The 15,209-nt window shown below is 47.3% G+C and overlaps 1 protein-coding gene across 2 annotated transcripts; it reads left to right on the forward strand.

The window, feature by feature from the left end:
- Window positions 1-4,578: 4,578 nt before the first annotated feature.
- Window positions 4,579-9,330, forward strand: SUCNR1 (succinate receptor 1). 2 transcript variants are annotated; one of them, XM_030028866.2, is made up of 2 exons: window positions 4,579-4,793; window positions 6,948-9,330. In XM_030028866.2, exons 1-2 carry the CDS (start codon window positions 4,764-4,766, stop codon window positions 7,896-7,898), a joined length of 981 nt encoding a protein of 326 aa, XP_029884726.1. In that variant the 5' UTR covers window positions 4,579-4,763; the 3' UTR covers window positions 7,899-9,330. The 2 variants fall into 2 exon arrangements, with proteins under 2 accessions (XP_029884726.1, XP_029884725.1); XM_030028865.2 differs by lacking the exon at window positions 4,579-4,793 and adding an exon at window positions 6,026-6,284.
- Window positions 9,331-15,209: the final 5,879 nt, after the last annotated feature.

The raw sequence follows: 15,209 nt of genomic DNA on the forward strand, positions 1-15,209 counted from the left end.
GCCTGTAATTATCATTAAACTATACGAGATCTACTTTTAGCGTAATGCTATCTAACTTCAGTTGATTGCTCTGAATGCTTCTAGTTTGTCCTGGATGAACATTCACGATACACCCAGAAAGTATCAGAAATTACGTAAAAAACCCACCCCAGAACAAAACAAAAAACCTACGAAAGGTGCAGGAAGAATTCTGATCATTATATTTTGTAGAAAAGCATTTGTCTCTGAACCTGTACTGGCATCAGCATTTGCTAGGACTAAAGCCTGGAAGAACCTGGTTCCCAGTAACGTACCATTGTGTGGATGGTTATTGCAAGTGCCCGACTCCCTGCGCGCCGGCAGTGCCAGCTCTTCCCACACCTCAGGTGAGTCAGTGACAAGGCACGAGGCTGGTGCTTCTTTATGTATGTTCTGGCAATTGCTCACGTGAAGTATGAACTATTAGTGATCTATAATTTCCTCCTGTCATAGCTAATCATAATATTCAAATACAGTAAGTACAAAATAGTATGGTAAAAATTCTGTGCCAACTATAAAAGCAGAAGTTTTGACTCATTTGACAAAAAATCTGGATGTGAAGCTATCTCGCTCAATGAAGCCAGCGCTGGGCTCTGGTTGCCAGCTGAGCTCCGGTCTCTCCCGTGCTCTGGTGCCAGCCTGGCTCCCTCCTGCCCCACCGATGGCAACAGATTCCAGAGAAGGAAAATCCAGAATTACTGTAGCAGAAACCAGTTGAGGTGAGTTACCAGCCTTGTTCCCAGGGCGGCATCCTCAGCGACTCTCATCAGGGTGGCAGAAACACCTTCCTGGGGCTTTTAATCGCCTCTGTGTGCCGGCACGTACGCCTCAGGGCTTGTGTTGTGTGGTCACTGGAACAGGTTAGGGGGATGGAACTGGTGGCCCTGGGGGTTTCCAGGACTCACCCAGACAAACCCACAGAGTAAACAGATTTCTTCACGAATCTGTGGTGTGGGTTGGGAGGGTGGAACTGGGGTGCCCCTGGGGGTTTCCAGGACTCACCCAGACAAACCCACAGAGTAAACAGATTTCTTCACAATCTACGGTGTGGGTGGAACTTCATCAAAGGCTTTTTGAAAATCCAGCTCTGTCATGACCACTAGATCCCCGTCATCCAGGGCTTCAAGTACTGCGCCTTGGCATAACCTACCAGGTCTCCTTGAAAAAATCCAGGTTTTGTAAGCCAGTTGTATGAAAGATGCGGTGATTTAAGATCAGTTAATTTATTAGTTTTCCTTACAAATTGCTACTGATATAAAGTAGTGCTCTAAAATGATGGGTTAATGTAATGTGTTACCTTTTATAATGCTTTACTTGGCTATTTAATGAAGTCTCATTTTAGTCACTCATTAACGGTGAGCTTTCTGCACGTACGTATTAAGTTGTTTCACAGCACTTCATCCACCATAAATTTCTTCCATCACCAGTTATGTACGATGACTCGCTTGTGATGGGCTCTCTACGTTATCAGTTCCCATTCCATTCCATTTTGGATTTTTTGTGGCACACGTCATGATACTGATGTGGAAATGCAGTAGCTGCTGCTCACAGTTTCCCTACAGCTCTGTGTACGTCGACAGCTGTCTCCCCACCATAAACAGACGTGGCGATCATCGCCCTGTTAAAGCTCCAGCCAAGGTACTGCTGATCGTGGTAAAGAAACTGATATCCCTCCAGTAGCTGGGGCAAAAGATAGGCACACCTAGAAGACTTATTTTGAGCATAATGGAAACCCCTGTTTATTCCTTTAGTTGATTTCACACATTTTTGTTGAGTTTAGCTGTCAGGGCGTGATGCTTGTACAGCAAAACCAGCAGCTCCGAGCAGGTGGCAGCTACTCCTTCTTCCCATTCCATCCTGCTGTTACCATGACAGGAGAGAACGATAGTAGCTCCTGGCTCTTGTAAAACCAGACAGCTGCTCCATGGGAAGCATCAGTATGGCCCACAGCACTGCTAAACTAATGAGCAGTTTCAACATCTGTTTATTTTCTGATTTATCTTTTTAAAATTTTAATTTCATTGGGCTGGTAAAATTCGGAAACCACTCTTTTGTATCATTCACCAAGGCGAAGTAATGCTGAATACATGCTTGTGCTGATTATTTCCAAAATTTCGGGGACTTAAAGCTAGTGTGTCCTTTAGCAATTTATTTTATTTAGCTTTTTTCCAGCTCATGATAGTTCTTCTGCAGCCATCTACAGATGACCTGTAGCTTCTTTCTCTTTTTACTCACGCTTTAAAAATGAGGCCTACAAATTCTGGCTTAAATTTAAGAAATGTAACTGTACTTCAGCTATATTTGCTAAACTTGCCATTTCCAGGATTCTCGCCAAGTATAGGAGCTCCTTCAGCACCGCAGGGCTGTTGGGTACGTAGAGAGGAGAAGTGAAACTTATCTTCTCGGTTCTTCTGAAAAGGAAGGAAGGCGCTTTCAAAAGCGATTTTGTTTAGCCATGTGGTGGCTGCATTTGCAGATAACCTCAAAGCTTTGATCTGAAACACCCTCTGCGGCCGTGACCCCCTGGAGAAGGCTCGGTCCCGGGATGGTCGGGATGAGACCCTGCGCTGTTACCCGTGCGGTCAGGAGCAGGGGTGAGCCTGGGAAGAACACAACCCTGAGACCGAGCCGTCCGTCCGAGAACTGGAGATGCCCACCCATCGGTGCCCTGCCTGCGGCTCACACGTCCCTTTCTCCTGGGCACGACCTCCGCTGCTGCCTTCCCCGGGGAAGGGACCATCCCGGCCGGAGCGCAGCATCACCCGCTCTCACCTGGGCTTCGGCTGCAGCCCCCGGGGCTCCTCTCCTGCCCGAGGGTGGCCTTGCCCTCAAGTACGTGAGCTGCACAAAGGGCTACCCCAACTTTTTTAGATACACTTAAAACTTCGGAACTTGGCTCCAGCTTGCTTGTCCCCTGCAAGGGATGAAGCAGCAGCTCGGTGGTGTTGGCAGCTCACAGCAGCGCAGGCACTGCCTGTGTGTTCCAGATGCTGTGTGTGATCTAAATACTGCTGGAACGTCCCGGTTTTGCTGGGATCAGATGAAGCAATTAGATGTCAGTTTACGTGTGTGCGTTGCAAATGCATGGCCATCTGCTCGAGGTGCAGTGGTCGCTGGTTTGTGTCTGCCAGCAATTCTGAGCAAGCTGCCATTAACGGGTGAATAACACAGGTTTGGCTTCTTTACTAGAGGGGTGACTAATGAGCCCCCCCAAATGCTGGGATTTTCTTTTTCCTGCAAAGTAGGCCTAGTGACTGTGGACCCGGCCCCGCAGCCTGCATACAGAGTGAATCGTTTTTTCTGTATCAGGCTGAAAAGCGCTCTGCTGCTTACATGAGCCAGGAAAGAAAGACTGATGCTTTTGTGTTCGGTCATTAATGTATATTGACAGGTGACGCAGCAGCAACTTTTTGGCTTGAAAACTCACCTAGAGCATGCTTATGCACAGCAGTAGAAGTTAAATGGAAGTATATGAAAGTTTACATTGCACAGAGCAGGATTTTCTAGAAATCCCCCCTGGATGCAAACCTGCCCGGTAGCAGTGGCAATCCCAGACGGGGAGCATCTCTCACGTGTCAGCCGCACAGCTGCCCAATCACGTTCAACCCAAAACACTGCTGAGATTGCTCTCCTGCTCGTTTTTATGCAGGAAAGCCGCAGCACCCTCACTTTCTCGTACAAGGATCAGCACTTTCAGCCTGGACACCCAGGCTGGGTGTGCCCTGCCTCAAGAAATGGAAACCTAATCTCTTATGGAGAGCCCTGGGGCTTCTGAACAGTGGAAGACAGCGGTCCACACATAAAAATAAAATCAAAACCGCACGTAAAAATGCCGCTGTATCATTTGAAACCAAGAAACAATTTTTTGTGCTGATATAGACTGGTTCAGGTGCATTAGTCACAGTGGAGCAGAGTCATTTTGCGTTAGCAGCGTTTATGCTCAAAGTTAAAAACATAATAGTATTCTTAGCAATGACGAATAAACCAGCAAGCTTTGAAGCGTTAAAATGTGTCACTATGTGAAAACTAAGTGCTGCTCTTTAGTGCTCTGCTTTAGTATAATTAAAATACGTTGTTTTAATTGGTGTGCTAACTATAGAATGTCACGGAGCCGCTGTATCATCTGTTGCGTTGATCTCCGAGTGCAACAGGAGAGCCCGGTGGGTGGTTGAAGAAGGCTGGGTGTAATCAGGACGCAAGCCGCCAGGCTTTGCCCTCCCGACGCCTCTGGGGATCTCTCAAAACGTGGGATGCAGAGCGGTGCCCTCTCCCTCCTCACGCCTCCGGGAAGCCGGTCCGGGCTCTCCGCCTCGCCGGCCGTGGCAGCCCGCACGAGGTAAAGTGCTTCGCACGGGAGCTGGGGACCTCCGACTGCCGGCCCCGCGGCTCGCCGCGAGATCTCCACGGCATCCAAACGGGAGCATTTCGCGTGAAATCCGTTATCGGGACCCGGCGTCGGGCAGTGCTGTCGGCACGCCGCCGTCCCGCCGTCCGTCCCGCCCCGGGGGTTCTCGGTCAGGTCTCTGCGAAGGGGAAGTGTTGGTTTGCTCTCTCCTTGGCTCGGCAGACGTTTCGCAGTACCTTCCTCCCATGAAAACTGCCCCGTGTCCTGCTCAGCCAAACAAATCTCTCCTTTGCCTTGACTCATTAATGATTGAATCATATGCAAATGAGGTTAAACGGCGACGTTGTGCTGCGCTCCAGGGATCCCAGCGTTCTCGCCAAGGCATGGTCCGGGAGAGCTGATGCAGAGGCAGCTCCCAGCCCTCGGGATGGTAAGGTGTCCTTGTGCCTGGGGAGCCGGTTCTCAGGCTGCGGCTCCTCGAGTAGACTCTGCTATTCCTCTAGCGAAACTGTTTCTGAATGAACTGTTTAATCGCTTTACCCTGACTGCTTACTTTAAAATTGATTAATCGGTCTTCTTCTAACAACTACCTGAATCAATGTGTCTGTCAATACAGTAATGTTTTAATTATTATTTGAATTTAAAGTGCTAATGTTAGTGCAGTGTTTTCTAGAATTAAAACCTCACTAAAGTGTTGAGTTTCTTCTCGGGTGCCTGCACAGCCAGGGTTAGGCTAGGTACTGCATGTGAGGTTATTCTGACCGGAGTGAGCATTCACAGCTACATAATTTTTGTCTCCTGCAGTACACGGTGTAAGCGTAGATATTTGCTGGATGTAACTTTATGAAATTTTGTATATGCTGTACTTTATTCTGTCTCGTGATCTACCTTTGAAGTAAGATACAGTGCTCTGAGAGCAGAGACCTATTAACAAATTCTAGACACCAGAACAACTTTGAAAATACATAAAACAATTATGGGATCTCCACAGGATTTGTGGAGACTAGCGGATTTTGTAGCAGTCACATTGCTGCTCTTTCAGAGCTTAGACTTAGCTTGATTTCAGTTTCAACCTATATCCCATTTTTCTAATGTTTCGCTTCCCTCTGCTTTCTAATTGCTTTGCTACTATTTTAACCAAAGGCTCTCGCTAGAAGCTTTCTTTATCTTGTGGCTCCCCTGCAGGTGGGTGCGGGTGTCTGCCTGAGGAGGGAGAGGAGTGAGCACTTGAGATCCTATATTTCTTTCCCTGTAGCAAGGAAGCATTTTTTTATCGAACCTTTAGAAAGCAAGAAAAATTTGTCCTCAGGCAAACTCACACTGGGTGCAGCTTCCTAGAAAGCTTTGCTCCTTAAAGAATACTGTTTGTGGTACTTACTTCCAAGCCGAAAGGCGAAGCTCTTTGTCTGGAGCCAAAGAGAAAATGAAATAGCAGTGCAGGAGGGGTGGCAGCGGTGCTGGCAGCCTGGCTGTTAGCTCTCCTGGCTGCAAAAAGCCACGCGTTTGCCAGCCCGGCGCTCAGCGTGGTCCCGGCAAGGAACAGCCTCTCCTCCTCCGGCAGCTCGGCAGGGCTGGGCTTGGGGCCCTCCACCGAACACAGGGTGTGGGTTTGGCAGAGGTTATGGGCTGTGGTTGAATAAATCATACGGGGTGTTCCCACTTCATAGGAAGTTAAGAGCAAGAGTGACTTAAAGTTTGCGAATTTGGCTTTGAAGGCGTTTTATCCTGATCTTGACTGTGCCATCCCCTTGACTGCAGTCGCTTTCATATCAATGAGGACTCAGTCGTAACTGCACCTTCCCTTCTTGAAAGGGCTTTTTGTAGAAAACAGAAGAGACTTGTAAAACCCCAGGAGCAGAAATGTCCCGTGTTTGCAGGAATGGCTCGGAAGCGCTCCAGCGCGTCTGCCGTGAGGCACAGGGTACGCGCTTCATCCTCACAGCGCTTTCTGTGCAATTCTGGTACCGAGTTACCAGCAAAACCGTACAAAATGCACGATGAATGGTTCAATTAATTTAATAAACACATTCTCTCCTGACTTCTTAATGAATTCCGAGTAACGCTGTCAGAGAGTGGCTGTACTGCTGCCAATGAGTTCATCCTATATCAGTCTTGACAGCAGACTTCTGCTTTAGTGATGAGTGAGACCACGGGACAGGGGTTGGGTAACAGGGAGGCAGATGACTTCCAGCAAGGGCTGTGACAAAGTGATGACAGGCAAGTTTCACTTTCCCAGCCTCTGGCGCTGCCATGGGTTTGGCCAAAAGCAGCACCTGGCACGTTATGGCAGATGCCTTCAGGTGATGCTTTTACTTCAGACTCCTCACACAGGTTTTTGCTCATGCAAGTTTTCATCTTGCTTGTTAACTCTGGTCAATAGCTGAAGGTAGAAATCTTGTGTGCATAAGGGATATTCTTTGAGTTCAAGTCTCTACTTACCATATAAGCTGTAAGCAAATAGATGGCTATATTCACCTATTATAGCAACAATATAAAAATAGCCATGCAGTGATCTCTTACTAATATTTGGTGGTTTTGTGTTTGTTGTGTTTTTTTGGTTGTTTTTTTTTTTTTATCTTTCCAGGCTGTGAACGAGACAGATGGCTGTTTGCTGATGAACAGAGTCCTAGAAAAGTATTATCTTTCCACCATGTACAGCCTTGAGTTCATTTTAGGCTTCACTGGAAACACCATTGTTGTGTTTGGCTATATTTTCTGCCTGAAAAACTGGAAAAGTGGCAACGTCTACCTGTTCAATTTATCATTATCAGATTTATTATTTCTGTGTACTCTTCCAATACTTGTGAACAGCTACTCCAGAGATCAATGGGCAAAGGAGACCATCTTGTGCCACAGCAACAGATTCCTTCTGCATGCAAACCTGTACAGCAGCATCCTTTTCCTCACCATTATCAGTATTGACCGATACATGCTCATAAAATATCCTTTCAGAGAACATTTTCTACAGAAGAGGAGAACAGCCCTTATCGTGTCTGTTGCCATATGGATCGGCGTGATACTGGAACTGCTGCCGTTGATGTATTTCCTGGAGCCTATAGCGCCTGCCCATAAATACAAGTGTCTTGATTATGCAAGCTCTGGAGACCCTGTGAAAAACCTCATCTATAGCATGTTCCTGACTGTCTTTGGGTTCCTTATTCCTCTTGTGATCATGTGCTGCTTCTATGTGAAGATGGTTCTTTTCCTTAAAACCAGGAGCGAGCAACTCAGTTCTCTCCTGACACTTGAAAAACCCCTTGCTTTAGTCATCCTCGCGGTGGTTACCTTCTCATTGCTTTTTACTCCCTATCACATAATGCGCAATGTGCGACTTGCTTCCCGAATACCAGCCTTGAATGTCTCTGTGTGCACGCAGGGCATCATCAACACCATTTACATCATCACGAGACCCATCGCGTTTTTGAATAGCGCCATTAATCCTGTTTTTTATTTCTTAATGGGTGACCACTTCAGAGAGATGCTGATGGCAAAAACAAGGCAGCTCTTGAGCAGGTTGACAACCACTCGCAAATGAACGAATAAGGAGACCTCTTGTAGTGGGAGACGGGGGCCGGAAACTCTCTTCGGGAGAGCGTTCACCAATGTACAGTGCCATTTTTTGTAGATAATTTTATTTATGCTATAGAATATGCGTAAGCTGATTGTGTTCTTCTAAAAGCACTTGTTACCTTGTTGTACAAGAGACCTCCTTCTGCTAATCTGAGTCCAGCAAACCAGAAGTGATGTTCTCTCACAACAGTACAGCAGGAAACCCTATCGCCTATTAATATTGTAAATAAAAGATCACCATGGTAGTTCTTAGAGGGAAACTATGCTGCTCTCAGACAGGTTCTTTGTGAGCCGTAACTTGATGCTGGACTGGACCTAGGCTTGGGTAAAATGTGCCAGGGGCACTAATTCACATGGTCAACACAGTCTGGGGATCAAAGTCGAGTCTTCTTTATGTAAGTGTTTGCAAACTCTGTGTCTCCTGGGAGGTTTACCCTTCAGAATAAATAGCTGGGACAATTTCCATTTCCAGCTGATTTGGCGAGGGTTGGCATCTCGGATGTGGCAAAAAAGGAGGGTATGCAAACGGCTGGGTGGAACGCTTTGTCAGCATCGCGGGAGGGAGGCAGTGGCGAGGTTGCTGTTTTTGTTTGTAGCAAGTGCAAGGAGTGCAGAAAGCTGAAACATTTGGCTGCTGGTCTTACAAGCATTTCATGGAAGCACTGAGACAGCGAAGGCGTGTGTGTGTGTGCAGGCAGGTTCTTTCAACCTGATATTAAAGCTGGATTCAGCTTGCAGAAGTAAAAATAAGAAAATCTATTGGTTTAGTTCTTAACTGAGATTTGCCTTTGTACATCACTGGGACAGCTATGCAGGCTCATACTGGCATACTCGCAGATGCTTTTCAAAGTGTACAGACTTACTTAACTTTAATGTAATTATCTATAAGTGCGAGTAGAATGTAGAGCTTGAAGCAGAATTTGGACCTCACGGTTTGAACTTCATTAACAGTTCCGATAATGAAACAGGAGCTAACGAGGAGCCAGTTCTCTGCCTAACATCCCTGCAGAATTGTTGCTGCAGCAGAACTTACTCTCCAATTGACTGACCCGACGTCAAATACAAAGGGTGAAGAGATCGGTGAAGTAAGATGCTCGTACGAGCCGGGGCTCGGGAAGGACCTGCCGAGAGCGCCGGGACGTGCCGGGCGGAACGTGGGCAGCAGCGTGGGCAGGGTGCGGGCAGCCTCCCTCCTGCCTGCGTTCCGGCAGGCGATGGAGGAGCCCCCAGCGAAGCAGGAGGCAGGCGCTGCCCAGGGGCTCGCTGCTCCCCGAGGTCTGGAGAAGGGGCCGCCCGTTGTCGTGCCTCGTCAGAGACAACTTCAGTTCTACTTTCTGACGTGTTGGTCATCTGCAGTACGCTTAGCTCTTTCACTGATACCAGCCTGCCCGATAATAAACCGCGCATCCTGTTTAAAAAAACAAAAAAGCCTCCTTTGTGTTGAGGGTGTTGTTTTAGACGCTATTCTCTTTAATGTCCATGAAGTCACTACACCTGCCTTTTTCCTGTTAACAGTAAGACCCTAAAAGTCTGTGAGCAAAAGTACTCATCTGGCTCAATTTGAGGGGTAAGGCAGCTGCTTCCCCCCGCGAGTATCTCGCACAAAAACCCGTGCCGGCGTTCCTTTGGGGTGGCCGCGGCACGTGCTGGGTGCTACTCCCAGGCACCCACCTGTGGGCATCCCCCCGAGCCCAGGGTCCTGCTGCTGCTGCTGATCCCGGTGATGCCGCGGGAAGATTTTGCTGTCACATCACTCCCTCAGAAGTTTGCCGTGGGAGGGCTGAGTCCGTCCCCCCCAGCGCTGCTGCTGCCTAAAGCCTTTGGAAACGGCAGCCAGGCTGCGCCGGCAGGGAGAGGGGTATGCGGGGACTGCTAACTAGAGTTTTGACTGGAAAGAAATGTGCGTAAATCCTTATTTTCTTCCCTCGGTTTGCTTTGTAACAAATCTTTACACTTAAATCGCTAAATCACTCTGTCAGTGGTGGAAAAAAAAAATCCATCACGTGTGTTATGGCAGCACAGCCTGGGAGGGATAAAGCTGCACTTCAGTTTCCATTATAAATACCTCCTGATTTTGTAAGGACCACTATATGTAGCACCAAGAGGCAATTATTGAGCTGGGTATGATATCGCGCACGTTCATCCCCATACAGAGGAAGCTAAGAGCAGAACTTCCAAAAGCGGGTTGAATATTCCCTTTTTAAAGTTGGAGTCTAATGCAGTAAAGAGGAATTTTCTTCCAGGGAAAGTACCATACAGCAATAAATAAAAAGCTGAAACACCTTTAGTAGACTTACCTTTGCCTTTTGCAGTGGACAGAACAGGACTTCTCAAATAAATGTTTATTTCCTAGAAATCTAGCTATTTGGGGCTTTCCTGTATCAGCTCAGTGACTTCCTTTTTTCTTGTGAATGGGCTCACGTGGGGCAGAAGAGGAGTTGGTGGGTTGTGGGTTTTAAATACATACATAATCCCATGGCAGAAGTGGAAAGGCCAAGTACACTCCTCCTGGACATGCTGTTTGTACTTAATTTTTTTCCCGCAGTAGAGATACGTGGTTGTCAGCTCCTACACCTGACTATCTATATTTGCTTTCACCGCTGCCATCCGTCTTGGGCTTGAGAGAGACTGTGAAAAGAGAAATTTTGCATTTTCAACCCAAACCTACTTTCTGTTTAGCCTGATTTCTTACGTGAGTCTCATGCAGGAATCTGCCAAACCAAATGCAATGCCAATTGCTCCACAATGCAGTGGATGGCACCTTCCGCTCACCTGTTCACCTAACAGGGTTATTCATTACACTGATCTCATTAAGTGGTGAATATTGTTAATGCTGGAATACCGCACACAGTTCAGTTTGCAATCCATGCAGTGTTCCTGGGTTTACGTAGGCAGCTCCTTGGCAAGAGGCTCACCGTGGTTCCCGGTGCCCCCACCCCAGCCCTGTCAGAGGCGATGCCCATTGCGGGCAGTTTGCTACATGCCCTTCTTTCTTGGTAGTAGTGTTTCTCTTCTGGTGACTGCTATCATCTTCACAGGGTACGAAAACATCTTTCTTCACCTTTTGATGTCCTGGGGCAGTTTCACGATACCAGCCATCCCTTTTTTCCTCCACATGACAGTTGTACGTGCTGGGCAGTGAGATGACAGGAACCCCCGGTTGTGCAAGTGCTCGTTCAGGCCCCATACTGAACACATGGCAGGAAGGAAGGAGAAGACAGAAGATAAATAAACCTCTGCCTGGTAGCCACTTTCCAGAAAATAGTTTGTGTCATGCTCAGCTCACGTCATGCTGGCAGCTCAGCCTTTCCCAGCAGCTGTGTGTGCAGAAGGGCAGATGAAGGCAGGCAGCTTCCCTGGGAGCATCCGCATTGGTAATTTGAAAGTATATGTTTAATTAGACCTGTATAAATCTGAAACTGTAAGCCACAGCCTACTTTTAATGCTATTAGGAAACACATCTCTGCCCCTTCAGAGAGCACACGGGATGGCAAGGCTTGTTGGGGGAGCGCAGCTGACCCTGCCTGATGCTCGTCCCAGCTCATTCCTGCCCGTGGGTGGGCACGGGATGCTCCGAGGCAGGCGCAGGCACCACAGCCGAGGCATGAGGACACGGTCCTGTCGCAGCGTTACCAAAGCAAGGTCTGGTTTTCCCGTCAGCACACATCAGCAGCAATTCTGTTACTGCCAGGGAGGTGACTCGGGCTCTTCATGCAAATTAGGAAGAAACTTACGGTTTTGCTTTTGGTTTTTTTTAGCACAGAAAACACTTGTGAAGAAGCTCAAGTTGCTTTGACACGTGGAAGGTGTCTGGGTTAGGATGTTCTCCTCGAGGTTGGGTTTGCTGGAAGAGGAGGCACTACTGGCCCAACAGCATCCAGGTGTCACTGCCCTGGTCCTGCCGCGTTCTGGCTGGGGTCCGGCTCCGCTGTCCTGCCCAGGCTGGGACAAGGCCAGTCCGAGCCCCATGACAGGGCTGGAGCTGCGGGCACGCATGATGCCACTGCCCTTTCCCCACCAGAGATGCACCTGTACAGTACATGGCATACCATGTCTGGGTGATCGATGGCCAGGAGACGATTTTTCTTTGCAAACAATGTGTAGTGACAGTTCTTATGGATGAATATGTTCAGTTATTTGTTTTGCTGTGTCCATTGAGGTGAGCAGGGTCATCTGTTCCTTATTAAGTGCATAGAGTCACTAAGGATACCTCCCTGTGTACACACCAGTGTCGCATGTACCCACACAGCTATTCCCTGTCGGCTTGGTACCTGGCAAGTAATCATTATCTCTAAATATATGCTCTTTCTCTTAATATATACTATATAACCACCATAAAAAAGGTGCAAAGTTAGAAACTAGTGCCTGTGCATCTGAAAGCCCAGCACTACTTCATAAAAATCCCATACGTTATATCAACTGGTTTTTATAATAGCGATGCTATTATTTCTCTAGTAGGTGTACTGATCATATCATGGCACATGAAATTTTAAAACACAGAGGCTAGCTAATTAGAAAATTGGTTATTAATTCATTTAACTGAAATTCTGAAGGACTGCAATAGCTCTACCTTCAGCAGGAACAGGCTGGCAGCTGCTAAGCTCTTTTTTGTTTCTATGCAATTAAACTGCAGGAAGAATACTGAAAGACCGCATCAGCAATTTCCCATGAAGTGGTAGCGTCAAGCTGCTAACAGGGAGGCAGGGGCGAGCACGGCTGCTCCAGCGCGGGGTCTGAGGGCCATGGGGCGAGCGGGGCCAGGCTCAGCTGGGTGCAGGATCGGTGCCCCCCCGCATTTCCCCTCCGGACCCAGGTCCTGCAGCCCAACCCAAAACCCGCTTTTGGTTCCCACAAACGAGCGGGATTTGGAGCCGCAGAGCGAGAAACTAGAAATATTTGCATGTCCTGAGTAAGCAAACAGCCGGAGCGCTCGCTTCCTTCCCGAGGAGGAGGACAAGCCCCGGAGCCGGCACCTTCCTCGGCCACGCTCAGCAGCTTTCCATGCCGCACGCACGGCTGCTCCGCCACAGCTTGAGCTGGGCTCTGCCTTTAACGCATCCCCAAAGTCCGACCGGGCACAGGGAACCTCATGTCCAGCTGAAAGGCGGCTGTCTGAGCTGTAACGGAATTAGCAGCAGGTGATACTTGCCTTTACAAACTGTGTGCTGAAATCTCTGAAACCGTTTTGAGACTCAGGATTATAAATCCCAATGCTTTTGAAAATTGTCTTTCGCAGCACTACCTATTATACAGGCTTGCAGCACTTACAGATCCAGGTAGTATGTAAAACCAACATCTTCTGAGATTTCTCATGGCAGATATTGTTTCCCATTTCACGTATTTTTGCCCAGATTCCACACTGGTGACAGTCGGTTTGTCTCTCATATTGTCGTTTTCAATGTTTCCTTCTTTTTAATGTCTTCACTGCAGATGCTGTACTCCAGCAGTTGGTTTTATGGACCACCTAAGATGCAGGAAAAGGAACTTACATTTTATTGACCGTTTATTCTAAGACCAACTGTTGTTTAATCCCAGGAAATATTTTCTATTTAATAATATAAAAGTATGTAGTATTATAGGATACTCAGGTTGGAAGGGACCACAGAAGATCATCTAATCCAACCTCCTCCTCAAAGCAGACAGGTTTGAGGTCTGACCAGTATATCCACAGTAACTGTGAATGGCAAGTCTGATTTCACTCTATGTGACGAATTAGATATAAAACAGGTATAAAGAAATATAGCCAAAATAAAAATCCATATTATTTATATAATTAAGTTTTAGAACCATTCTGTTCAGAATAGAAGAATACAATGAATTATAAATACCAAGTAGTACAGACTAGCTCCTTCCAGAAGGAAGACTTAGCAGAGGACATTTATACTATATACATCACTAGCGTTAGAAAACATAGGAGTGGGGAAGAGTTGGCAACGATCATGTTAAACTGCAGACTTAAAGCCACATAGTAAGAAACCTTTTGCACATGCACCAGAGCTGAGCTTTGCACTTGCTTTTAACGGAGCCGGGTCTAAGAACGAGCCTGTGCCCCGGCTCAAACTTGGTCCCGTAAAACCCCCACCCAAGACCCGAGCTCCTCATGCTCTCCTGTGGCTGAAAGGCAGCACTGCAGCCGCTGGTTGGGGCTTAAAGCAAAGGCAAAGAGGAAAAATGAAGTTCAATAATCCCTTAGCAACCCTATTTCTGAGTCTGGTTTTATCCTGGTTATATGATCTGGATTAACGTAACAAATTAATCTTAACCCTTTCGGTAATTGGAAATTGTGCCATGGGCAGCTCCGGCATTGCCTAGCCCAGGGTGAACATCGCAGCAGCAGCGTACTCCTCTCTGCAATCGCTCCCTAACGCCTCTCTGCTCTGGTCCCTAACGCTGCAGCAGCAGACCTCCCTTTTTCTTTTCTTGGCCTTCATAAAAGCCATTTTTGTTTAGCTTAGGAGCCCCTACACAAAACCTAGGCACCTCGGGTGATTTTATGTCCCGTTGGGCTCTGGTCCCTTTAGCCTTCTGAGATAATCCTGGTTTGTGCTTTTGATTTAGTGGCAGTCTCTAAAATCCCCACCTAATCCCATTTCCCCAAACTAATTAGTGAAAATTCTGATCATTACACACTTTACTATGGTGCTTCTGGTCTTTCAATTAAAAATAGCAAAAATGCAACAAAAAAAAGAATTCCTTACAGACATTATCTTGAAAATGACTAAATAGTCTGTAGCATCCAGCTAGAAAAACATCAAAGTTTCTTTCCAAAAAGGCTAATATTCAAGAGGGCTGTTTTCTTCCCTCTGATTTTGCTTGCTGCAGATGTACCTTTTTTTCTTTCAAGGGGCAGGTCTCAGGGTCTTTGCATGAACCAGCCACATATCACTTCACAGGCAAATAATTCTGTAAAAAAACACCTTAAGGGGTAAGAGCACTGCTCCCCCAGCTTGGGTGTGATGGTGTTTCCAGCTGTGCAACCCCTTGCAGGCTTTTGGCTTTGTTTTGTACATCCTAGCTGACATTGAGATAAAAATCTCTACGTTAAAGTTATGTATGCATGCTCTGTCTTTGTACTGGATAGTACAAGTATACTGAGTAGTATACAGACAAATTAAAATAGAAAAACCCAAACCACAAGCTCTTCTCATAGAGATATATCACTTAGGCTGAGCTGAGTGGGGCTGAACCGGGGTGCAGGTTTGGGGTAGGTGAGCTGGGCTGTGGGCCTGGGTCCCCCCCGGGGAGAGCCACACGATGCCCCGTCACTGCTGTGGCC

The sequence above is a fragment of the Aquila chrysaetos genome, chromosome 10, assembly GCF_900496995.4.
Source record: "Aquila chrysaetos chrysaetos chromosome 10, bAquChr1.4, whole genome shotgun sequence".
Lineage (NCBI taxonomy): Eukaryota > Metazoa > Chordata > Aves > Accipitriformes > Accipitridae > Aquila > Aquila chrysaetos.

What these genes read in the sequence shown, in the direction of transcription:
- SUCNR1 (XM_030028865.2), top strand. Translation starts at nt 6,243, where the DNA reads ATGGCTCGGAAGCGCTCCAGCGCGTCTGCCGTGAGGCACAGG. An exon ending in CGTCTGCCGTGAGGCACAGG is followed by an intron (nt 6,285 to 6,947) that starts GTACGCGCTTCA and finishes TTATCTTTCCAG; the next exon opens with GCTGTGAACGAGACAGATGG.